We start from the raw sequence: 26,415 nt of genomic DNA on the forward strand, positions 1-26,415 counted from the left end.
AACTTTAAATGTGCACCACTGCATAATATCAGGGTGCTATATAAATACTGTTTATTAATAATAATAAAAAAAATGTTTCCTTTAGTAGGTAAATATAGTAGGAACACAGGCAAGGACTGTAGTCCCACAGAAGGCAGACACTAGGAATCTAGACATAGAACAAAAAGATAAAAATAGTATAGTAATAGAGATGATAGAACACAGTGTGACATACACAGGTATTCAGGATGTACACTGAAAGAAGCATGATAAAAAAAGTTAGGAACAGATGCAGATACAAAGCTTTATTAATTTATCTCTGAAGGCCATCCTGTATTGATCTCCTCCTGATCCTTGCAGAGTTCAGTAACTTTTACACTTCTGATCCTATGAGTGTAGGAACACCTTGAAAATGCAGAAACCCCCTCACCATGTCTTCTAGTGAAGAGATGATTGGCCTGGTTGAATTTTCTCAACTTCTCTAGTGTTCCATAAAACCCTTTTCCCCACCCCACTTCAAAATAGGCTAATACGTATGTGCTTAATCCAACATGTATGTTTGCATTGTGATCTTTTCTTGCAGGGTGAGCTTTCGACAGGTACCTTTTCTGCAGTATATTTAAAGTTGTTCTAATTGAATCAATGTTAGGTATGCAGCCACTTTTTTCATATGACCCATCTACCAGTTGGTAGGCCATGTAGAAATCCATTCATGCATATAATTACCAGTAATGAACCGTCTCATTATTACTCATTACTGCTGCACCCAAAGCAATTTCTGGCATTTTTTTCCTAAGTGTTGTGACTGCTCAGGTATAAGCTAGAATACTGGACAAGTGTGACTTGTTTCTTAAAATATTTTAAATATTTGTACTGGTATTGCTATCTGCCAGATATAGCACTTGCCTTATATAGTTACTTTCATAGTGTCAGGTTTATATTTGTATGTGACAAACTTTTTGATGGTGCTTTTATATTTGCATCAACTTGCATTTTAATTTAATTTTATACACAACAGTATCCAGGCATTTTTATTCAGCTTTGGAATGCAAAATTTATGAAGTGGATGGAGATCATCTACTCGGCAATACAGCTTTTGGAAAACATGAAGCAAAGGAAAGTTGTGGTGGTAGGGTTGCATTGTTCTGTCTCAACAGAATTACATATATATACATACATACATATATGTAGAAGAATAATTGTTTTTTTGTTGTAGAACTTACTGTCACTTCACTGGTTTAGTATTTGGTTTTGCTGTCAATACAAATTACAAAATGCCGCAATGGTGGGGCTACTTCTCATGCCAACAAGTCCGATATCTGAATGGTTGGTGTGAGTGACTTCTCCAGCTTTATGTAATTACCTCTTTCCATTATGACCCGAAATGTACTTTTTTGTAACATTTTGTACAAAGTGTGAATGCCTCTGGTCTGATGACTTCTGATCTCTCTACACCACAGGCTTGCAGAACAATACGCTGGCTAAGTGCTTAGTACAGCTATCTTGAAGCAGTAAGCTAATAATTTAAGTTCCCATCATTTTTCTCTTTGTGTTTTTGTTGCTGTTTTCCTTAAACAGTTCAGTGATACCTTGATGCATTGGCGATAAACAATTAGAATGAACTCTGTATCCTGGGAAAAATGCCGGGAAAGTGTCATACAATCCTTTTAAATGTGTCTGTCTGTATGTAGACACCATCTGTATGTATGCTACTTTACCTCTTTATTAGTCTCACATATGGGGAAATGCCACAACATATATGTGAGACCAGAAATGTCAGTATATCAAAAGAATTTTCCTGAGGTAAATGTTTTGCAGTTTTAATTAATCATTTGCGATCATCTGGTAGTGTGACCAAGATGATTGCAGCAGACAAGCGCCAAATTGGACCAATGAATCGTCCATTCCTAAAATATTTCTGTGCACCATTTTCTTTAGGGGAGCAAATCTGAGGCTATTCAGTGGATATTAATAATTTGTGGAAAGGATCTTGCCTTCTCCTTAAGGGTAAATGTCCACAAACATTCTTTTTAAATGTTACATTTGCTAATCAAATACATTTTCTTCAGTTCCTGTGCACCTCTAGGTTCAAAGAAATGCAACATAAAGCAGGTCAAATGCAGCCTCTTCATCTGCTATGTACACTACTCAATTTAGGTGAATGGGATTTTAATTGCTAGCATTTGAGTTACTGTTAAAATGCAGGAATGCACTTACCCCAACCTAAGCTATTGCTATTGGAAAATGTTTACTGAACCCTAGTTAATCCTAGCGCTGACCCCTGAATAAATGAGATTGGCTTATTTTATTCAGTCAAATGTAAGTGCCTAACCCTAGAGTTAGCTAGGATTGAGTAAGTATTTGCTAACTAGGGGTTGACTGGCCAACCACCTGTCTGATAACCGCAACCTCTATGTGAACACACTAATACCGTCCTTCATTTAGATTTTTCATGTACAAGTATGTTTGGAGATGACTATACCAATCTTTTTTATATAATTTTGCAGCACACTGTCAGTTATCTTTTGCTGTATGCTGTGTTGTTTTTGTGGAAGCTTTGGGCTAATATATTCTAGCCTGTTTTGCTTCCTCTGTTGCAGCAGCACGTTGCCCCAGCATGTGGTCCGTGTGATACACACTGTGCTTTGATAACCTTTCCTGTTTGTCTTCCTGTAAACCCTTCATAGGTTGTCATTATTCGTTATAAAACTCTGGCATCCATGGCAATTGCAAAGGTCATTTTCTATTACTTTGTGGCCAGAATTGTAGAAGGAGTTTGGGTACATGGGAAAATCCTGCAAAAATGTAATTTTCTTTAGGTTGTAAAAATTATGGGGATCCTTATCACATTATAATTTTTACAGAGATTTTACATTATCATGTTCAATCTCCTATGATTGTTTCCTGTGACAGATGAAGGAACAAGTACTGTACACACAGCACCTGTTCTCTTCTATGGAGGGGGGAGAGTAAGCGAGCGGCACACCACTGTATTATGCTCCCTTGACTTGTATAGTGATCGTTCCCATCGTTCCCAATCTTCGCTCGTGGATCCATTGTAATGGATCCATAAATGATGTCAGGCAACCGCTGTACACTTGTCAGATTCTGACATTTTTGATGATAAATATCTGACGTGATGTGTACAAATTTGGCTTAAAGAGAGATGGCATAAAAAAATATGAAGTTACAAATTATATTAATATTATATTGTATTCTACAACCTATACCATTGTTTGTGTCCTGCAAACCCCACCATCTAACTTTTTGCTAATTAAATTTGTTCTATATAATCTTTTCATGATGTGAATTCTTTATAGCTTTGATGTCCAGACAAAGTTTAGTATCATCAGTATGCAACATATAACTTAACAATAACTCCCTATTTTGTTAGCTTGGAATCAGGCTTAAGAACTGGAATATACACACATCTGAATATTCCTAGTTCTCTGCTCCAGGGTTAATAATTTTCTCAAGACACGGGACATTTTTTATGGACTCAACAAGGCACATTTCATTCACAGCAGAACTGAATATTGGAAGCTATGCTGAAAAATAGGACAGGCAGAGGGCAAACGCTTAGTCTTTTTGTGGTTTTTCAACATCGGATCTTTACCTAATACCGACTTACCATGCCTTGTTCTGCATGGCATCTGTATGGGGGTGGTCATCTTGGTGGAGGAAGGTTTTGCTTCTCATGTCAGAGCCTCCAGCAAGGAGAACCACAGCACAGTAGTCACATCCACAAATCTCCTGAGATGACTATTCAGAGGCAACAATGCACTGGACATCTTATTGCATTTGTAGATCTAAAAGGCTGTAGGCACAGATGTACAGATCTACAAATGCAATAAGTTGTGTGCATAGGCACAATCACATCTCAGAAGTGCACGATTGTTCTTCAGGGGATGATCAAGACAAACGGTAAAAAAATTGGTTTTGGTTTTTGTAGGGAAAGCTTAAAATCTATTTTTTTTGTTCCCAGAGACACAGCAAGAAGTTAAATCCCTCCAAAGTTAATGGAACTCACCTCCACTTTCATTGAGATGCAGTTACCATTTTATCCTGTCTGTCCTTGTACCTGTCTTGGTAAATTTATCCTGACATATGTCAGATGCATGCATTGTGGCTGCACATTTCAACAGCATTTTTTTGTAATTCCTTTGAAATCCATCAGGATAATGAATACTAGAGTTTACCTGCACCAATTTCCCAATGTCTGAATTCTACTAAAGCCTGCACTGGTCTCGGTAGTTAAATGAAAGCAGACTGTAGCAAATACCAAACACAAATGTCTGTGAGGAAGATTTACATGTGCTGTACCTGAGAAGAGAAGATTACTTCATTGTTATGAAAATCCTTCCTTGTCATCCTCTCAATTAAATTTTGTTTGTGATCTTTGGCTGGCTTATTTTATTCTTGGCTAATTTCCTATGCACATCCTGCTTTTGCACACAATTTTTTTGCAGGTTTGTATATTAAATATTTAAAGAAGGGTTCAAATGAAAAAAAAAAACTGTTTGTATAACTAATAATGGAATGATGTTTAAATTTTCTGGGTAAACCGCAAGCACTTTTCTCTCTTTTTGATCCGAGAAGAGCTGTTAATATAATTATTTGATCTACTGAACAAGACAAACATATTTTTGTTTTTGCCAACCACTAAATGTCTACTTAATCACTAAAATTCAAAAAAACAAGATTGGAGCTTTTGAATGAGGTAGAAATCATACCTTACTTTTAAACTGCACAGCCACAAATAAATGCTTTGGTACCTTCCCTGCTACTGAGCTTTGGTGCTAAGTTTCCTTAGGACTGTGCTCGGTAGCATGAAACTCGTCAAGACATTGGCCCTGGTTTATGAAAGCTCTCCAAGGCTGGAGAGAATACATTTTCAGAAGTAAACTGGGTGATCCAGAAAACATGTAATGGATTTTTAAAAATCATTTTCTATTTGCTAGCAAATGTTTTGAATCCTGGACCAGATCTATTCCAGGTTTGCTGGATCACCCAGTTCACTTCTGAAAGTGTATTCTCTCCAGCCTTGGAGAGCTTTCATAAATCAGGGTCATTGATCTGCTGTTGTGCTCTCCATCTCCATCTCATCAGTGTGACTTTGTAATGTTTACAAGGGATCAGCAGCACCAGGATGCAAAAATAAAAGCAGATAAAAGTATTTTTCTGGAGAGGATGCACTTTAATCAGTGAATCAACAAATCAGGCCCAATGTGTACTACTCTTCCCACCTCTTAGTCTGTAAACTCTTTTGGGCAGGGTCCTTTCCTCCTGGGTCATTGGACCTGATTTATTAAAGCTCTCCAAGGCTGGGGAGAATACACTTTCATTAGTGAAGCTGGGCAATCCAACAAACCTGAAATGGATCTGGTCCAGGATTCAAAACATTTGCTAGCAAATGACTTTAAAGAAGTCCACTCCAGGTTTTCTGAATCAACCAACTTTACTGTTGAAAGTGTATCTTCTCCAGCCTTGGAGATCATTATTAAATCAGGCCCTATAACCCCTTAGTATTTAGAGGATAGCCTTCATTGTTTAATTTTCTTTTCACTTTAGTAATCCCTTTTGCTTCCACATCCAAAATCCTGATATTTTCAAGTATGTGGAAACACATATTAGTCTCCCTGCTCTTCCACAATGTTGTACCCAGTACACAAGTGGTCAGTCTCCAGAATGAAGCTTTGTCATGTAGAAGAATGATAAACTGACTAGTGTGCAGTTACTGATCGCAGTTACTGAATCTTTACAGCCTTCAACTTTCTTAATGTTCTGTGGTGCAAAATAAATGCTTTTATAGACCCTAGTGACCCTAGTGGAACTGAGAACTTAGCTACAAAGATATTTTCCCTGGAATCCCTGGAAGAAAGAAAAGACGGGTGAAAGAAGCTGGTGGCATCTACCCAAAGGTGAAACATTTCCTTTGGGCAAGCTGACATTTAAACTGTGCAGTTTTCAAGTGTTAAAGGCTTGTAGGGAAAAAAGGTTTTATGCATTTCTTTTCCTAAATTTTCTTTTCAAATGATAAAGTTAGGATGTGTTTGGTTACCATGAGTAAAATCAACATTTTTTGATCCAAGTAAAAAATCTATCAAGGATGTATCAGAAGATTTTTCTAGGTCTGTCATTAATAATTGGAAAAAATATAGGCAGGCGGATAGTCTTGTGTGGCAGTAGGCCGTTGGTAAGGATCAGTTTTGTGGGGCCGAAGAGTACTGACCAACAGTTCTATGAAACAAAGTTATTAGAGAATAGGATGGGAAGATCCAAAATGTTCTGCTGGGCCTTTAGAGGTCTGTTCTCCTGGATACAAAGAGGCATTTCCAAGGTGCTTGCAACATCGAGAATCTAAAAGAAAAACAACTCACATTTGAACAAATAAAAGCAAGCTTTCCTCTCAGAATTACTTGTTAAGCCAAGCTCATAAATTGAATTGAATATCTTCTAAACAGAAGTTTAATATTCCAGTCAATCATTCTTTGGCTAAGAAGATTGCCCAGAACAGCTCAACCGTAGAACTTGTGCTTTCAACAGCAATATGATGAGTTGTTTAATTACATCACTACAATAATTGCATGTCTGATACTGCTTAATGAAATAAGCTGGCAGTAATTACTCTTAGTATCAGTGTCCCTGGCTACTAGGCATGCAGCGCTTCATCTTGCTGCATTTGCTCTGTTTGTAAAACAAGTCTGATATTGCCACTCTTTGCACTGACTGTGTTTACTAAAGGTGAGTTGTTCTTCAGTTTTAAAGCTGAGCTCTAGAAAATGCTGAAAAACACTACTTAATCCAGTTATACATTCAGTAAAATTATAATAATTATTCTATCATAAAAGGGAAAAAATCTCTCACTAGCCTTGATTTTACTATTCGTTCTTTCCTTATCTTGCCTTGAAGTTCAGTAGCGCTAGAAAGGAACTGTAACAGCAAGGGGCTCAGTCAGATATTTAGGAGCACAGCTAAGAACTGCACAGGCACCAGGATTTCATGATAACATTGAAGATGATTACAACGAAGATAGTTCCAATCTTATGAGGAGAAAACAGAAATAGAGTATTGACGGGGAGAGTACTGTAATCTTTGTGAGAGATAAAAAATGGCTGTATGCCTAGCTATTTATACATAGTTTAGTATACCTGCACTTAAAGCAGAATTAAATCTACACGGCTTACCTGCCTGTGTTCCAGCACAGGGCACCGTCATCTTCCATCTCTTTCTTTCTGGACAATATACAGCCATCAATGACATTACTCCCACACCGACATGTGGGAATATATTCATCCCAGCACACTCAAGAGAAGCTGGGATTGCTAGGTTTTCCTGGCAACCAAAGCTGACATTGCGCATATGCAGCTTAACTCAACTTTGGAACAGAGCAATTGGGCAGGTGGGATCATGCAAAATTAAATGTGGAATTTTCACTTTAACATGAACAAATATATTTACTGTTAGAACTACCTAAGGTTAGCTACTTGCAAATTAACCCGTCTTTAACCAACAAAGTGTGCAAACTTAATACTGGTGAAGTGGGGGCACCTTGATGCTTCTGCATGTACCACTTCAAGGACCTTTGCTTCTGTTTCTTCCATTTAGCTCTGTACCTATTGGAGACTCTGTTTGGAAGTTTGGTAGGGCCTGGGTGCAATCAAATTATATACCCTAAAAATGTTCTTGTGTATCTTGTAAACTTTTATGCCACTTATTAAAGTCTGAATATTGTAGCAGCTTTTGCAGTAGACAACGGCATTCTGTACTAGGGCTGTCATACTGGAGACTTTTAATTAAGCTTTTAGAATCCTCTCTATGCACAAAGTACCTGATCTGAAGTCAAACATAGTTATTTGCAGGTATATAGTGTCTAGGCTTTACCATTAAGATTGGTTTATACACTTTAGTGACCATGGTATTTTCTCTGAGATTTACAAGCGGCACAGCTTGTAAATTGACCTTGTGAGAAGCAATGTTAGTTCTGATCTTTTATCAGAAGGTAAGGCTGTACCAGGCTTTTAAGTTGTTTCTGCATCGAAATAACTGAAAATTAATTTAACCCAAGCAGTGTCCACATTCAGTTGCTCTTATTTCACTGGTGGATATTAATAAAATACAGAATACATCTCTATATTCTGGTGGCTAATGGTAAAAAAGAGACATTGTTAATCAATGTTTATATTGTTTTTCATCAATGTTACTGTTTTAGACAAAATACATTTCTGTACAATGATAAGAATAATATATGTCAAGCGGCAGACTCATGACGTGTTTAGGTGCCCTGATACATTCTTATAATGTGACCCTATTCTCACAAACTTCACAGCTATTGTAAGTCCTCACATACAGGCTGCACACATTTCTGGAACCAGATAACCAATACACCTAAAAATGTTAGCAGACGCCTACGTTTCTTTCTTTATTTTGTCAGTGGAATTATATGTTCCTAACGCGTTATAATTGACTGCTGACTGAGCAGCTCCTGAATTCATTTGTCCACACAGTTATACATATATTTCATGTTTTCTGCCAAAGAATAAAAGTTGTCGGTGGGTTTCTTTTACCTTCTTTCTAAAAAGCCATTTGAGGGCATAAATTAAATTGATCACTGATCCAATAATGCTATTCAGGAAACATTCCATCTGTTGTCTTCTTGCTGCTCTATACAGTGCACTCCTATTTGAGTCCCTTCTACTGGGCTGAATGTTACAACCCAGATACCTTCCAAAGGAATGTCATCCATTTGCAGTATTAATCACATATGTGAGTCAATTATAGGGCAGTGAACATTGGACAGCTGGGAGTTGTATGCTGTAAATCGTTATACTCCTATTACTGAGGAGGGGTGTGTGAGAGATTTGTGAGCTCCATGCTACACCCATATGACGGCAATGTTTGTATAATACTCTTTGTCTGTATACACCAGCTGTACTATACACCTATGTAGTTCTAATTGATATTTCCTAGTATGTCTGATCTGTCCACAACCATTGAAACCCAGAAGCTTGGTTGGCTGCCTTTAGAATATCGGCTTGTGTGTACCAATATCTATTAGCAGATTGGAGGTCTAGGCAAAGTATGCACGATGACAGTTGTAACTGGCTTCAGCAAAATATCAAATATTGTTTCTAAATCTTTAATAAAAATCTCTCTCAAGATTATATTACATAATTGTGTTCTATCTGGGGCATCAGTGCTAGAAAATAGGCCAGCTGTTTGGTGCAATGTATATGAATTACCAGCAATTTACTGCCCATGTTCCAAATGTTGAAAAGTATTTATATGATGGACCATATTTGTGTGTTCAGGCAGATAACCAAGTCCAGTTCTTTCTGTGTTGTTTCCCTCACAGATTACTTTGATCAGAAATGGTATTCACATGTAACGGGTTACACTTCATATGCTTCCCATTAGGTTGCCAGCTGCCTTTGTACAGCATAAAATTTGATTCTAAATTGTGTTTGAATGTTAATATTTATAAGATGTAATTTGGAGAGTTGAGTCCAATTTTTCATGAGATGGTTTCATTTAGAAGCACTTCCATCCTTTTCTTGCTTGCTTCATGAACGTAGAACCATGGAGATGAACAGTAATGATATACCGTTAGTGAGCGTCTCGCTATAAATATTTATGAAGCTATTTGTGAGGTGGATCATTACAAAACATTCCATGACCTATGCCATGTCAAGTGTGATTGAATTCCAGGTTTGCATTTGAGTCCGGAGGTTTTAGTAGCTTGTTAAGGGTAAAGCAGGAACAAAGGTATTGGGCTTTCAAGGTAGAGAAGTGATCTCTTCCATCCAGTGTTCAGTAGGAAAAAAAATCTCATGTTTATAACCCTCGGAAATTGCAGCTCCAATAAACAGGTTTTCCACTTGTTGCGCCTCTTCTATACTTTGATTCTTCTTTCTTTTTATTTCATTTTGGAATACTCTGCTACCATTAATTGTGGTAGTAGGTGTAGGACTTTACATGACCTTCTTAACGCTTGTTCCTTCTTAAGGTGAAACTCCAACCAAAACTTTTTATTAGTTTGGGGAAGGGTTAGAACCTTTATCAGACTTTCATTTCTTTAGGTTTTTAAAAAGAAGGGGCACCCCATATTGACAATTGGGTGCATTTATCAATCCAAAGGATTTTTTTTTTTTAGTAAAATGACAGCACTATAGACTTTGCCCTATTCCTAAAAGTGTCAATCAGCTGACATATTAGCCACTTTTATTATGTAGTGGAAATATATTTATAAAGTGGTTATTATACCTAATCACCAGGATATATAGTGATATATCGAAGAAAATCATGGTAAAATGGTATTGTTTTCATTTTTATAATATCCTGATCTACACTTTGCATATAAAAACCCACTTTTCAAAAGTACCGTATATGGCCCTAGTGGGAATTAAAAGGCCATTTAATTCCATTGATGGCAAAGGATTTCTGATCACTCCTTTAGTAAAATTCTGTAAGGTGGCCAAAGAACTGATCACTAGCATACAAAAAGGGACTATAAAAAGGAAGCTCCAGTGTTTACCTGGGATAAAAATAATGATTTTGTTGCTGTATTTGATCCTGGTTGGAGATTTCCCCTTACTTCCTGCACTTTTGGAAGTGAATTCGTGGAGACACTGGTAGAGATTAAAATCCTTTCCTACTTTTGAAATAAATGGCCAGAAATTCACTTTATGGCAGTTGGTAGTCTCACTAGGTGCTGGTTTCTAAACTGACTTTTGCATCTGCATACTTTTAGCCCCCAGTGTCAGTTTGTATTTCAGCTTGTGCAAAATTGTGATATTGGTATTGTCCCTTCTCCTTTGTAAACTTGGCCACAGAAGCTTAGCTCTGCATGAGGGGCTTTTTTCATTGATGTGGATGAGCTTTTTCCATAATCAGCAAAAATGTTCCTGCGGATTATGGCACAATCCCAACTTTTTCTTGGCACCTGCAGTGATTATAGGTCCAGGTCCACAAATAATTTATCTGTATGAGTTTCCTGGGGGTGAAAAGTATTTATAAAACAGGAAAATTAGTAAAAAAAAAGGTGTTTAAATAAAATGAGAGATGTTCTAGAATTATGCTGCAAAAAGCACACTGAATTTTAATCATTGGTTAGGAGGTGAAAATTCATCCAGCCATAGACTGGTACCCTCTGAAGTCATACATACCCTATGCTTGCTGAAAAAATCATACCTTGTTTAACCCCTACTTTATATGTCCAAATGGTAAATGCCTCTTACAGTGGTAATTAGCTTTGCGGAAGTGAATTTTGAATATACAGCTGTGTTTTTAATATTTTTAATAAACAGTATTTATATAGCGCCAACATATTACTCAGCGCTGTACATTAAATAGGGGTTGCAAATGACAGACAGATATAGACAGTAGGAAAGAACCCTACTATCAAATGCATACTGAAATTTGGTCAGGAAAGGATATTTAGAGGGGTTAAAACTCCCATCAATTTTAGTTACGTGTGCTTGATAACTGTCAATATTATAATTCCTCCGTGACATACGAGATGTGTCCTTGAAACACATGCTTGCACATAATGTTTTTTATGATGCTGTGTCTGGTTGTTCTGGTGATGAAGGGGTTAATACATAGCAGTCCCTGAACCTGATTTTTCCATTGCAGATGTCTGGTTTACTAAAGACCCCATTGTGTTATGTTCCAGTGCACTCGGTAATGAGGTGATGGAAGCTGCATACCGGCTATTGCTGGCTGCCATTCACTAGAGCTGAATCAGCAATGCATCCTAATGCTGCGAAAGAGCTGCCTCACCTATTTATAGCTTGCTAAGTAGGATCAAACACGCAAAGTACATCTTCATACATGCAGTCCAACCTGCTGGATTTTCATCTGACACATCTGTGCTCCGAGAGGTCGTCACTAAAATACTTGTCTATGAAAATGTGCTCTGACTATTCTTGTCCTGCTGAGCTCTGCACCCTGCTTTTTGTAATTACCTGAGTATACTTGCTCATCCACTTTTCTGTTTATAGCTCACGTCACTGGCAGCCTCCCCCATACACCTTGCAGAAGTGGCCAGCCGTCAGTATTTACATAAGCTAATAAACCATTTTATTTGTTAGGAAAATCCGTTACATTTGGATTTTAAGGAAATATTGTACAGGCTGCCAGTGCTAACTTCATCCTGAAACTGTTGGTTGCCTCATGGTGATCCATTGGCTTTTATGCTTTCTGCCATAGGCCTTGAGCAAGCATGCAGCTTCCAATGACAGATACTGATCTACATACTGCCTCTGGATCAGTGAGCCTAATTTATTAAATCTATCCAAGGCTGGAGAGGATATACTTTCATCAGTGAAGCGGGTGATCCAGCAAACAAGGAATGGATCTGGTCCAGGATTCAAAATATTTGCTAAAAAATAGCAAATTACTTTGAAGAAATTCATTCCAGGTTTCCTGGATCACCCAGCTTCACTGATGAAAAATTATCCTCTCCAGCCTTGGGGAGATTTATTAAATCAGGCTCTGTGATTCAGAATGTATTAAAGCTATAGGACTATTATGGCAGATAGGAAGCTAGTAGTTTAGGAAGAGAGGTCAGCATTGGCAGCCTATTTGTGCTTCTCCACATATAGGGATACCTTTTAAGTAAGAATTTTCTTTTTCTTAACATTACCATAATCACCTCCATGTCGGCTACATTCATTGAACAGATTTTAGCTAAGTTGATCTGCTTCATCCATGAAGATAGTAAATGATGTAGGCCATGCAATGGCTAATGAATACAAAATAGGGTATATATTATAAAGAAAACAATGAATGTGACTTTTGGAAAACATTTACTGCAGGTGAATCTTGTTGTTGCACATGTTTTAAACTAAAGTTTTACTTTTAGGAGTACACAATCAGGCAGGACATAATTGCAGAAAGGTGATGTCTCTTCTGCAATAATTCATCCTACCTGCCTGGATGCTTCAGGTTTCTGGCAAAAAAAAAAAGCTGAGCCATGAATGAACAGCGTCAGCATTGGTTGTCATGATACCCGGCATACCCAGCCTCCTCTGTGTGTGCTGGGAATGAATGAACTCCCGATGGTCGACCCCAAGCAGCCAATTAGGTTGGCAGTCAGATTCATAGACATCCGCAACCTTCTCTCTTAGGGCTTTACAGAGCTGATATTGACATGATGATCTGTCAGTCACAGAGAGAACACCAAACCCTAGCTTTCTGTGAATAAAAAGACTGGGTCCACCTGCCTATGGATTTGAGATGGTGGTAAATGTAGGGTGTATTTATTTTTCATGTGAACAAATCTGTACTTGAATTACCACTACAAGAATAAATATGCTATAGAAATGTGTCATTTATTGAAGAATATCACCACATATTTTTAGTCATTATTTGAATTAATGACTAATGTTGGTGTGTTCAAATACATTGAGTCAACAATTCAATATTATGTTAAATATAAGTCAATCATTTCTATGGGGTGTAGTTACTTTTGCATATGATTATATTTACTCTATGTGCATGGATTGGGTTCCTCTCCATACATTTACATTCGGTATTAAATATTCACAGTTGTGTTACAGTGTTACCTGTTCTCACTTATTTGCTGAAGAGGTTTTATTCATCCTAATGTCATTTATATTAATGGACGTAATAAATATGAGGTATTATGTGTAATTACCATAATTAATCTTGGCCTTTCAGACTTCCAAGAAAAATAATTAATATATATATATATATAGATGGCATTACATACTTAAAATAATTTTCTATACAACATAACAAAAAGGAACTTCTTCTTTGATTATCTTTTATTTTAATTTTCTTGTAATTATATGTTTTATTAAAGATTAAAATATTTTAAACCATAATGTAGTTGTAGTGGGCTTTATAGGATAGCTATATAACAAATTCTGTCTCTAAATGTATTGAATATGAAAAGGGGGGTTTAATGAACACAGTACATACTGTAACATTGCATTCAACATTATATTCTTCAATTAAAAGTCAAAAGAAGGACATTTCATAAAACCATGTAATTTCATGAAGATGTAGTGTGCCCCATTATGATCAAATTAGAGGAAGATGTAGGTCAGTGTTTTTCAACCAGGGTTCTTCCAGAGGTTGCGAGGGGTTCCTTGAGTAATGAGAAATTTGTGTGACCCCAATGATCTAATGAGTGATATCCTATCCACTGGCCAGTAAAGTAAGAGGTATTTTTCCTACTGACCATTACGCTAATATACTGTGAGCTATGGATTTAGTAATTATAAATAGGGATCTGTTGGGGCTGGGTTTTTGCAGGGGTTTTGCTTGGCTTAAGCTAGGTACACACTTCCAATAATTATTGTTAGAAAACGAACGGTTACGACCGATCAATGATTATGCACGATTATACTTGAACAATCATATTGTGCACAATTCTGTACATGCTGTAGCGATACGATCGTTCAAATATAATCCACCAAAAGTGTACACACGCTAGATACAATCGTTCGAACAATGCAGGGAGTGATATGTAAAGGAGAAAGTGTATTGCAGAAACATGCACGATCACTGAACGACTACACACGATAGAGAGTGAACGATCGTCGGCCAATCAGATCCGCCGTGCCGGTCATTCATTTCCAACGGCGATCCTCGTTCATTTCCAAAGATAAATATTAGACGTGTGTACGCTGCTTTAGAGAGAGACAGGGCTTCCAGTGATAACACACAGCTACCCACACATAATAATCATGACTACCAGTCATACCTCTCTGTGAGTTATACAATCCCCCAGACGATTACCCTTTTAACCTGAACAGTCTAGCTGGGTTCCCAGTGTTGCTGTTCCTGCATATTTTGTCAAATACATCCAGGGAACTGGTAATTTTAAAGCACTGGGTCAGCCTTGGTTGTTCTCAGGGTCACTGGCCCTGATTTAATAAAGTTCTTCAAGGCCGGAGAAAATACACTTTCATCAGTGAAGCTGGGTGATCCAGCACGCCTGGAATGGATCTGGTTCATGATTGAATACATTTGCTAACAAATAGCAAATTACTTTTAGGAAATCCATTTCAGTTTTGCTGGATCACCCATCTTCACTGATGAAAGTGTATCCTCCCCAGCCTTGGAGAGCTTTAATAAATCGGGCCCAAATAATCCTGACAAGTATTCAGTTTCATTTCTCTGACGTTTCTCAATTTGTGGATCTCCCTGCTTGTTCAGGGATTTAGAGATGGAGTATTAAAGTATTGAACAACTAACCTGTCAGGGAGCTCATCAGTATTTGTAGCATATATATTTTACATCACCAGTTGCCCTACATGAGGGGAAAATTTACCATAATTATGCAATCTGAATACTGCCCCTGGTGGAAAGAGTATTGCTTCTGTAATCCAGTGAATATACCACTCATGAAGATGAAGCTTTGACACTCAATGTGACAGATGTGTTGTGTGAGCATTTCAGTAAAAACTGATAATAGAATGTGCTATTAGTGACAGCATGGGGTCTACTTTGTATGCAGAGATACTTTTCAATTGTACAGACAGATAAGCAAGAGAAAAGGAAGATGGTGATATGTTTCCTAAAGTATTCTGACACATATCAAGATCTCTCTACACACTTTTTTTTTCTGAAATCAGCTGGAAATGCCCAGAAACAGACAATTTAAAGAGAACACAGAAAAGAGATCATGGTCTGCAAATGTTGAGGGTTTGTGCTGCTCTCTCATCCTGCAGTGACAGAAGACATGATATTTTTGTGTTCCTCGTTCCCTGAGATTTCTATACTGAAGTTTAGGGAGTTATTTCCATATGATAAAAAAGGTTGCAATTTACAGTATTCTTTTACCTTTGTTTAGGAAGTTTCTTGTCCTCCATATAACACACATTTTACTGTATGGCATATTCTACAATCAGGGCTTCTTTTATTGTAGGTGGGAATCATAAAGGGAATATTCCACCCGAAGAATGTAAGACTTTATATTCTGAGTATTATGGCTGCCTCACCTAATTATGAATAGAGTTAAGGAAAAAAGCAAAGTATCAGAGCTCCCTCTGAAGGAAGACATTGACATTCTCCCTGGTGGCGTTATTTTTACTAAAGCTCTGCTAATATTGTCTGTTGTATGAATATACAGTCACTAATAATAACACCAGATAACTCTTATTTAGCTATATATGTTACTATGATGGCCATAAAACTTTTTAATGTAGGAATGTTGCATGCACTCTGCTAATATATAGAAGGTCATTACCAAACTGATAACAATCTGTTTAAAAATGAAATTTGTTCCAGCTCAATTAAAGCAGTGTAAGAAACAGTAATAATTGGCAAGGTGCAAGTAGCAAATTAAATGTAAGCTTAATATAGACCGAGAAAGCGCCTCTCTGAAAAGTTGCTGTTTGTTAATACATTCTGACTTAATAACCCTTTTAGGGAAAATATATAATGAATTTATACATCTAATAACTAACATCTACTTCTGTGATCTGTTCTGAGCAATATCTACATTGCTCTCCTATAATCATAGCGATTCCTGGCATGTAATGCACTAAAAATTATACAGGTCTCTTCAATGTAGGCAGGGGTGCCGTGTCACAACACACTAGTGGCATAGCTATAGATCTGTGGACCCCAATAAAGAAATTTGGACCTGGCCCCCGCCTCCTGCGGCAACTCTGCACATAAGCTGGTGGTCTTCTAGCCACAGATGCAATGAACAGTTTGTGCCTCTTTGGGTAACATCAATGCTCTTTTCGTAAGGATAGCCAGCTATGTAAGAGGCATTCTTCCCACTGCCCACCATCCTAATATACCGTGAACCGTAGATTTATATTAAAATTATAGAAGTAGTTCCTTGAGGACATAAAAGTTATTTCAAGGGTTCCCCCTTATTAATAAGGTTGAGAAAGGCTGACTCTAGAGTAAGGAGCCAGATCAGAATCTGTAAAATCTTTGTTTCTATGCCACTGGGGTGATCTGTATTCAAGTAATTCCCCAGGCAGAAAGTGTGGCCCTACACTGCATATAGAGCCTTCTAACATTATAGGGGTACCATTGATCTTCATTTTTGGTAAAGCAAGACACATTACTATATTTACTTCTTTTATTATTGTAATAATTGCTAGATTATTTGATATAAGGTATTGCTGCTTTCATATTTTAAAGTTCAGGGATGTATTTATAAAGCATTAAGTCTGCCATTCAGCAACTTTCTCATGTATAAAACTTTCTCGGGTACATGTGTTTTTAAATTGCAGTGATTGATTCTTCAACAGGAAAAGGTGCGATACGATGCTTTAAAAATAGCCCCTCACTATAATTTTGTTTTATTATGAATATACATATGAAGTTACTGTATTAATTTATGATATGAATGTTTGTGTAGTATTTCAGTACCTATAGAAGATCCAAATGTTACTCAATATTCTGCATGATGCCATCATACAGAACCCTGCTTTAAAAGGCATGAAATAAGCTTGTCCAGGTGTATTTTTTCCTAATGTAATCCCGTCATATATATAGGAGAACAACTTTCACATGATAAACATAATTTACTTTTGCAGCCTCTTATCTGCTGTCAGACTGAGAATCTACCTCACTCTAATACCAAGTTATGTTTTAACCTCAGGACAACATATCCAGCCATAATTACATGGTGCTCCAGGAAAAAAGAGATTAGAATGCCTGCGGACCTTTTTTGTGGTACTGAACAAGAATATTGTAATTGCTAAACGAGCTGGAATGGAAATAAGTCTTTCAGGTGCAAGATAGCAACATTGCAGCCTGGCCACATAATGCATACATTACCATGGATTTTATTAACGTGTCATGTCAAGCAAGGGCTTATCACACAACATTCACGAGTTACAACAGGCTATCAAAACTGCAGTGTTTAGGGTTACACTGTGCTCTGAGCTTATATTTGTGCATTGAAAATTGCAAACCTGAGTAATTCAGAGCCATTCAGAGTCAGTATATGACAGTAGATAGCTTTAGTTAAACCTGCATGCTAATATACTCAGTATATTCAGAAATTAGGTGGATGTTACCTTCAAATCACGACTGTTGAAGCTTTGGTTCTTTCTTGTAACAGAAGGCCTTATTGACAAAGAGGGATGCTCAGCAAATGGTAAGGGAAAAAGCTGAGATTTTCATAAAAGTTTAATGTCCATAGCTCTGGATCCTTACTTCGTTTGGATATGTCACCGAAAGTAACATTTATTTATCATACATATCATCTACTACATATCAACTACATCTAGTATCATCTACTTTTTAATGCCTTAGTGTGTTACAAGTGTAATTTTCCAATTCTGATCTGTAAACACTACTGCATTTACTGTGGACAGAATTTATGCAATCTGCTTTTATTGATGTCATTTACATGGGGCTGCACATGCTAAGCAATCATGTAATACTATATTTATTGTGACTATATTCAATAATGATGTGTTAGGCTAATCAAATGTTTATTAAATACAATGTTTTGCATTAATTTGTTTAACATTCAATTGTAATACTATATTTAATGTGACTATATTCAATAATGATGTATTAGGCCAATCAAACCTTTAATTAAATACAATGTTTTGCAATAATTTGTTTAACATTCATCAGATTCTCAAAATGGTGACTGATGGTGGTTGGATTTTAAGATATCAAATATTGAATACCACCAATGATGCTGTCATTGTGCACTGCATGCTTTGTGTTTCCCATGTTATGTTTTGCTCATTGTGGCATGACTGAATGTAGCCACTAGATGGCAGCCTTCAGCAATGTGCACATTTTGTACATGACTCCAGTGGTGGTTGGTGTGTGTGTGTGTGTGTGTGTGTGTGTGTGTGTGTGTGTTTTCTTTCTAAAAACATATTTGTCTTGGTTGATGATTGTTGTTATTTTTAATAATAAAACGAATATATATAGTGCCAACATATGACGCAGTGCTGTACATTACCAGTCACATTTAATAGATTGTATCTTTTTAATTGCAACCACAAGGCACGGGGCACCAAAATTGCAGCTATATTAAGTTTTGGCCTCAGGAGTCTGATCATAGGGCTTTGGGGATGCTAAGGAAGTGAATTCTACAACTTTGGTCAAATCAAAAATTGATAGACTACACTTATTAACTGAATTAGCTGGCTTAATATCCATAATTGGCCTTCTTTTTTCACCACCGTTATAAGAGCTCTCCTGCACATAAAGACGTCTCTTTTACAATATTCTAAGCCTCTGTCTTTCCTAATTTTGCGTCACTGATCTAGAACAAGTATGCACATCACAAAAGTCTATATATCTGCACGTTTTAGGGCAAGAAAAGTGTTGAAGCCAGGGGGTTAGGACTACAGCCAGGTAAAAAGAATTTTAAGAATTGAAGTGAATACCAAATCCATAATGACTGTAATAACTGAACTCTTTTAATAAAGCCATTCTAAACACAAAACTGAACAAATTCCAAGGTCAATGAGATGTGACCCAAAGTAGAAGAACAAAAGCTGGCAGACTGACTTCCCAGCTCCACTGCATTACATGTATGTACATGAAGAGGGTCAGGACTTTATAGTTATGGGAAGTAGGTAGTGAGCAACTGTAGGACTTCAGTTTTGTAACAGGGAACTAAAAGGCTCCAGAGAAACCTAACAATAATCATAGCCTCTAAAATGCAGGACTTGATGAACTGAATGAAACTGTTTTAAATTTATCATATGGACTTACCTGTTGTAACCACACAGCTCATGATATACATATCTTTTCATAATGTAATATGCTGACATTTGCATGAGCTTAATACGTTTTTATTCTGTATGAAAAAGACAAAAAGAAGTTTTAGTTACCACTTCATGGCACCCACAGTATAAATAAAGGCAGTGGTAACCCCTTGTTTCTTTTTGTGGATTGAGTTGCAGTTTGCATTATTACAAATAAAAGGCAGCTCAAGAGTCATTGAGGGAAACACCGCCTAATAGATTGCTTGCAGATGCTTGAGGACACCAGGCGATTCTTTTACAAGATTGATTTTCAAGAGTCGGTTTTATGACTGCTATAGGAATCAAACATTTGTTGCTGTCTGTCATGTCTGTGTGTTTTTTTTCTCCTTTTTTTCTCTTGAAGGCAATGGGTTGTGTTAGCTGCCTTCCCCTCCTCCCCTCTCAGTAATACAACTTGGAGCAGATGTTTTGTGCTCTTTGTCAGGGACATGAAGTGTATAAGCATGCTTTGACTCACTCTTCTCAGTTATAACGGTCTATGCATGATTGGGACAAATGTTTTCCATGCTGTGGTTATTTATGAACAAGAATGTTAGCAGAAACATACCCTTTGTTGTTGCTTTTTGGCTTTTTTGCAGTTTGTTTCAGTAACTGGAAGGAAATTAAACGTTTCTACAATTAGAATGTTATTGTGCATATTATATATGCTGCTTCACTGGGCCAGATACAATAACATCTGGCAGGGGGCAGACTGTTTGGGTGCTGCTTGTTGGGATGTGGTGTCCTTGATGACCCCGAGGACCAGGGATAACTTTGTGGTGCAGAGAATAAAGCATGGAGCAGCTTCTAGAACTGGGGGAAGTTTGTGGGGGGGGATTTGGTATGTGGAAGTAGTGGCAGCATTTTTTTCATATAGATAATACAGAGGAGAACCAGTCACCAATAAGATTATGTACACTGGTCATATCAGTGTTAATCTTTTATGATCATTCCCAATGACAGATGAATGAATGAGCTCTGTGCTCACTATAAAGAGGAGAGGGGGGTGGGGAGTGAGCAGCACCATTCTGTGCTCTCCTCCAAAGAAATTCACAATGGTCTTCCCTTGTCAGCCGTTCACCAATTTGCCTCAGTGAATTGATGAACAATGTTGGGGGCCCATTGTACACATGCCAATTTTTGTACCAAAATGGGCACGACCGTTCCTTTCACATGGTGTACAATAGCGGAAGCATTTGTAATTTTTGAATATCTAATACATTGGTGTAATACTGAAAGAATAAAACAGCATTATCAATAAATTAAGAGTACAGATTTGGATTTGGATGGATTTTTTACAATACCTATTACTTATCTTTTCTTGAGAGCGGACTGATTTCTGTGCATAAGGTGGGGGGGGGGGTTGCTAAACTAAAAGCAGGACTAAAGAGCTAACTGCACGACCAACCTAAAAGACAAATATTTTTAAAGTTAGCTTTGGGTAGAATAGGGAATGGTGACAACCCCTCTCCAGATTTAGTTTTTTCTGTTCATGTATTAATGAGATTTACCTAAACTCCCCGTTTAAAGGCACAAAAAAGTCTGCATTTGTAAGAAATCCTCTCTTGGACAGTTGTAACCATATCATGTAACCTTACTGGAATATTCCTATTCTGTTCCCATCCCCAGTGACTGTTGTCATCCAGACAAAAACAGAGAGGGTAAATCTTCCCACAGGAAAACAAATAACCGGCAGAGGTTTTTAACATTCCCTATTTAATCTAAAATATATATAAAACATGTTTTTGAATAACTTTTACTCTTCCATGTCTGCTTGCAGCACTCACATTCTCATTTGCTGGTCATAAATAGAAAGTGAGAACCTGGGTGATCCAGCAAATCTAGAATTGATCTGGTGCAGGCTGAAAACATTTTTCTACTAATAGCAAACTATTTTTAATAAATCCATTCCAGGTTTCCTGGATTACCCAGTTCACCAATGCTAACCTATCTTCTACAGTCTTGGAGATTTTTAATAAATCAGGCCCATAGTGGAAGCGAGTTTGTAGATCTATAAAACACATGTAGGTGCCAGAGACTGTGGCTTTGTAGTTTTGTGTTTTATATGCTTTTATGACTTTCCTATAGACAATATATTGGGAAGTTCATTGGATGTGGGCAGTGCCGTGAATGGTAGTATGTATACTGTAATGTCCTGGAAATGTTGTGATGCTATATATGAATAAAATGATACAAAGTATGATACAATAAAATAAAATAGAGAAACTTTGCTGCAATTGTTACATTTCAGCTGTCAAGTTCTTTTACAGGAAGATAAAGTCTTAGAATAACAGATGCAGAACCTAAAGAACAAAACTGCAGTTTTCTGTATTTCTCCCAATCACCTAAAGCCATGTTTCATATTCTACAGACTGGCAGGGATATCCGTGTGTAGACTGTCAGAAAGTGAACAAGCAAGATAATTATGTGTAGTGTATTGTGCATAACATGGTATCTACGTACTGCAGTACTCTGCCAGAGTCTGTTTAATATTTTATCTCCGCTCACTGTTACAGCGTGTGAAAATAATGTGCGTTTCTACCTATTGTTACAGAAAAGCCTTTATTCATAAGAAATATAGCAGATTACTTGTGTACAGTATTTATCATTGGCTCTCCTAGCTGACAGTTTATAATGGGTATTAAACAGAGCAAGCGTACCCAGTGTTAATATTTGAAAAGTGACCTCTGAATAATAGATGGGAGTTTGAATATTTTTTTCAGAATCATATTCATTCAGATTTATTCCAGAAGAAAGAATTCTGCCTAATTATAAGGGATGGTTGTGGTGTGCTGATTGTCTTTGACTCCTTTTCAAGTGAGAGTCTTTTGACAGCTTAAAAGTATACTAATAGTGGCCGCATTACTTAGCAAATCCTAACTGTAATGCTATATACGGTACTCTCTAGGTGGAAATTGGATTTCCCATGTGTGAAGTGAAGGGGGCATTGCTTCTACACAGGTCCTGTTTAGGTCAAATAGAACTTTGATGTAGCTGTAAGAGGTAGTGCTGTGTATTTTTTATCTTCACTTTGCATCCTTGAGGTAATAATATGCAGGGAAAATCAACAAGCGACAATAGTAGCTGAACTGAAAAAATATGCAAGGGATGGGTACCTACCACGGGCCTGCCAGCACAAAAAATCATATTACTGCAGCTGAAAATTATCTTTCGTGATTGTTTCAGATGAATGAATGAGCGTCATTGAACACAGCATGCCATTCTGTTCTATAGACGGGGAAAGGGGAGGACAAGCAAGCAGCACTCTGTCATGCTCTTCCATGTTGGAAAGCAGTGGTCATTCCCAATCAGTTGTTATCAATCTTCCAGGGTGGATTAATAAACAATGTCGGGGGACCACTGCACATACGTCAGATTTTTTCCTGTAATGAGCACGATTGTTCATTTGAGGCAACAGGATTCCAGTTGGATTACAATGACCTAGCATTCTAAAGCTACGTACACACTTCCAATTATTATCGTCGGAAAACGAACGACGAACGTTCCTGCACGATATATATGAACGATCGTATAGCACCGATCCTGCACATAGAGTTAACGACACGATCGTTCGTAGATATTGTACACACAATAGATACGATCGTTTAAGCGATAGAGGAACTATGTGCACGACAGGAAAGTGAACGGACGTTCGTTCATCACGCATGCTCTGAACATGGACGATCAACGAACGACCGTACACACGAACGATGTTCAACGATCGTCGCCCAATCCGATCCGCCGGTCCGGTCGTTCGTTTCCAACAATTTTCCTCGTTCGTCGGCGTCGTTGGTTACTTTTTTACTAACGATTTTTTGCCCAATCGATCGTTCGTCGTTCGATTGGAACGATAAAAATTGGAAGTGTGTACGCACCTTAAAACCAATTGTCTTTACTTACTGAATGCCTATTCCAAGTAACATACTTATACTTTCAGATCATTAAAGCTCATATTTTAGAAGAAGCTAAGAAATAACACCCTGCTAATTTTTCATGCTGTTTCCCTAATACCTTAAAAGGAAAAATTAAGGATGGTAAAAGTACTAAAATATTGTGCACAACATAAAAAAATAACAGAAATATAAGAAATGACTTTGCTGTTGGCAATTGAGCTCACAATGTATATTTGAAGAAATACACTTTACAAGACTTTTAACTTTCACTGACCATGATTTTTTTTTTTTTTGCAGGTGTAAGTACTGGCATTATGATGAAAACCTCTTGACATCCAGTGTGATCATTGTGTTCCATAATGAAGGATGGTCTACGCTCATGAGAACTGTTCACAGTGTTATCAAAAGGACCCCTAGGAAATACCTAGCAGAGATTGTTATGATAGATGACTACAGTAACAAAGGTAAGTTCCAAAAAGCTGAAGCATAGCTAAAGAAACACTGACATGACTGTACAATTCCTTTTTAACAACCTTGCACAGTTCCGGCAGATTGAAATACAACAGCTACAGGCGAGAGACATAAAATCTCCCAGCAAATCGATATTAGCATGTCGTTATAAAAAAAAAACTTTATGAAAGCAATTATTAATAAAAATCATTATGATCTGATCTGGCTCATGCATAGTTCCATATCCTTTTTTTTAAGGACAGTTCATCTTCCTAAACTATTCCTTCTTTTTTCTGATGCTATTTGAAGGGAATGCATGCCTTCCAACTTCCCCCTATCCCCTTACTGAACCATTCCCCCTTTTTCTGGTCCTATTTCAAAGGATTTAATAACTTCTACTAATTCCTTGTTTTTTAGACACAATCACTCTTGTTGAACTCACTCCTTTTCTGATGCTGTTTCATAGAAATACATCGCTTTCAACTGTCCCTCACTTTTATTTTTTTAGAGGCATTCCCTCTTCATAACCCTTTCCTTTTTTTGTCTGACCCTGATTCAAAGGAATGAGAAGATTCCACCTGTCACTCTATATGTAGGACTGGTGGTTGGTGCTTTATGTAGGAACAATACCTCATTTTGAAGCCTCTCCGCCTCTTTCCCCCCTTTCAGTCCATCTTGTTGTAGGGTATAGACAATAATAAACTGTAATAAACAAATGTGATATTTACCTTTAACAAGTGTTATTACACTAAAGTTCATTGAGCCTCCAAATGATTGTGTTTGTCATTTTCAAGTGCTAATATAAAGGAAAAGTAGCAAGCAATGATTGAAGCAATGATGAATCATTATTCTCATGATGTAGGTTGTGGTAGATTAGATTAGATTACATACACAACAGCTTTATGATCACTTCCAACATTCAGAGACTTCACCATGGAATTCATTACTGCTAATAATTCATACTGCTTAAAACTAAACCGTATTAAAGCTGAATATTGTGGCTTGAATTCATTGTAATGTGTCCACAGCCAGGCCTTGGCTTGTGTGACAGACTGGTTGTGTGCTGTGTTGGGTGCGATGCGGAGGATACTAAATGGTCTGCTGATTCTTCCTTTGCAATACTCCCCAGCCACGGGAAAGTTTAACCATTCAGCCATTAGCTGTCTTGGTTGAACCGCACTTAGCATATCTCTTGTGAAATGAATAGAGTTGTCTCTTGCTATTAAAGCATCCTCTGAGGATTATGTAAATTAACATTGCTTCTATGAATAAGCCATCAGATGCATTATTTCATCAGCTTTCAGTGCAAATGGCGTTACCCATTGCAACACAATCAGTTGTTTATTCTATCAGGCTAGTGTCTGCTGTCCTGACTGCACAGAAGGATATCATGCTTCAAACACATTCCCCAATGCAATACATAAGGAGAGACTTGTGATCTAATGGTGTTTGCTCTTGTGTGTTTTTTCAGACCATTTAAAGGGGAGATTGGATGAGTATCTCAAACAATGGAATGGCCTGGTTAAGGTCTTTAGAAATGAACGTAGGGAAGGTCTGATTCAAGCTAGAAGCATCGGAGCTCACAAAGCCAAACTAGGACAGGTAAGAAGGAATGTGTTACCATATCCATCATAATCTGCAGATGTAGGAACTAAATGTTGTACATTAAACATTCTCAGTTATACAGAAACAAGCATGTCTGCACTTGTCTTCTGATTTCAACTTTGCAGCTACTACACAGAAATCATTAGCTGCAACAAACAATGGAGCTCTTCAAATACTGGTGATAACACAATACTAAAATACTACATCCATATATTATAAAATTAAATAGTCATGAAATGTAAATTAAAAATGTGTGCAGAAAAAATTAACAAATATATTTTTAATGTCTGTAAATAATATTATTATTAATATTATTATTATTAATAATAAACAGTATTTGTATAGCACCAACATATTACGCATTGATTGCTATACATTAAATAATGCAAGAAGTTTTCTTTATGGCAGGGCCTTCTTTTTTTGAAAGGTCCTGTGTAAAGGGATTATATCGATTTATATCAGTTTGAGATGTATCATTCAGAATTATTTGACAGGTACATTTGCCCTGCAGTTGCCTTCTTCCTGATCTGCATTTAATGTGATTCTAGCGGGTTTTTCATTCCTATAGATTTATATAGGAATGCAAAACCCATTTGAATCAAATAGCCTCTAATCAAAGCCGTAAAGAACCCCCCTACATGTGGCGTGGCGTAAATGAGAACAACTCATTCTTCCCAATAAAATGCCTAATTGAAGAGCATGATTGGAAAAGTGCCACTTATATATTGATCAGTAGTTCCATATACTGCATATACTGATAAAATAAT

At 37.2% G+C, this 26,415-nt stretch overlaps 1 protein-coding gene across 2 annotated transcripts in view; it reads left to right on the forward strand.

The window, feature by feature from the left end:
* The window catches only part of GALNT7 (polypeptide N-acetylgalactosaminyltransferase 7), a 96,575-nt gene that overhangs the window by 43,258 nt on the left and 26,902 nt on the right, over positions 1–26,415 (forward strand). For both annotated transcript variants that reach the window (XM_072406054.1, XM_072406053.1), the window contains exons 3-4: positions 23,891–24,057; positions 25,515–25,645. In XM_072406054.1, the coding sequence (XP_072262155.1) occupies positions 23,891–24,057; positions 25,515–25,645 (298 nt within the window). The remainder of the gene's footprint in view (positions 1–23,890; positions 24,058–25,514; positions 25,646–26,415) is intronic.

Source organism: Pyxicephalus adspersus, chromosome 3 (assembly GCF_032062135.1).
Source record: "Pyxicephalus adspersus chromosome 3, UCB_Pads_2.0, whole genome shotgun sequence".
In the NCBI taxonomy this organism is placed as follows: domain Eukaryota; kingdom Metazoa; phylum Chordata; class Amphibia; order Anura; family Pyxicephalidae; genus Pyxicephalus; species Pyxicephalus adspersus.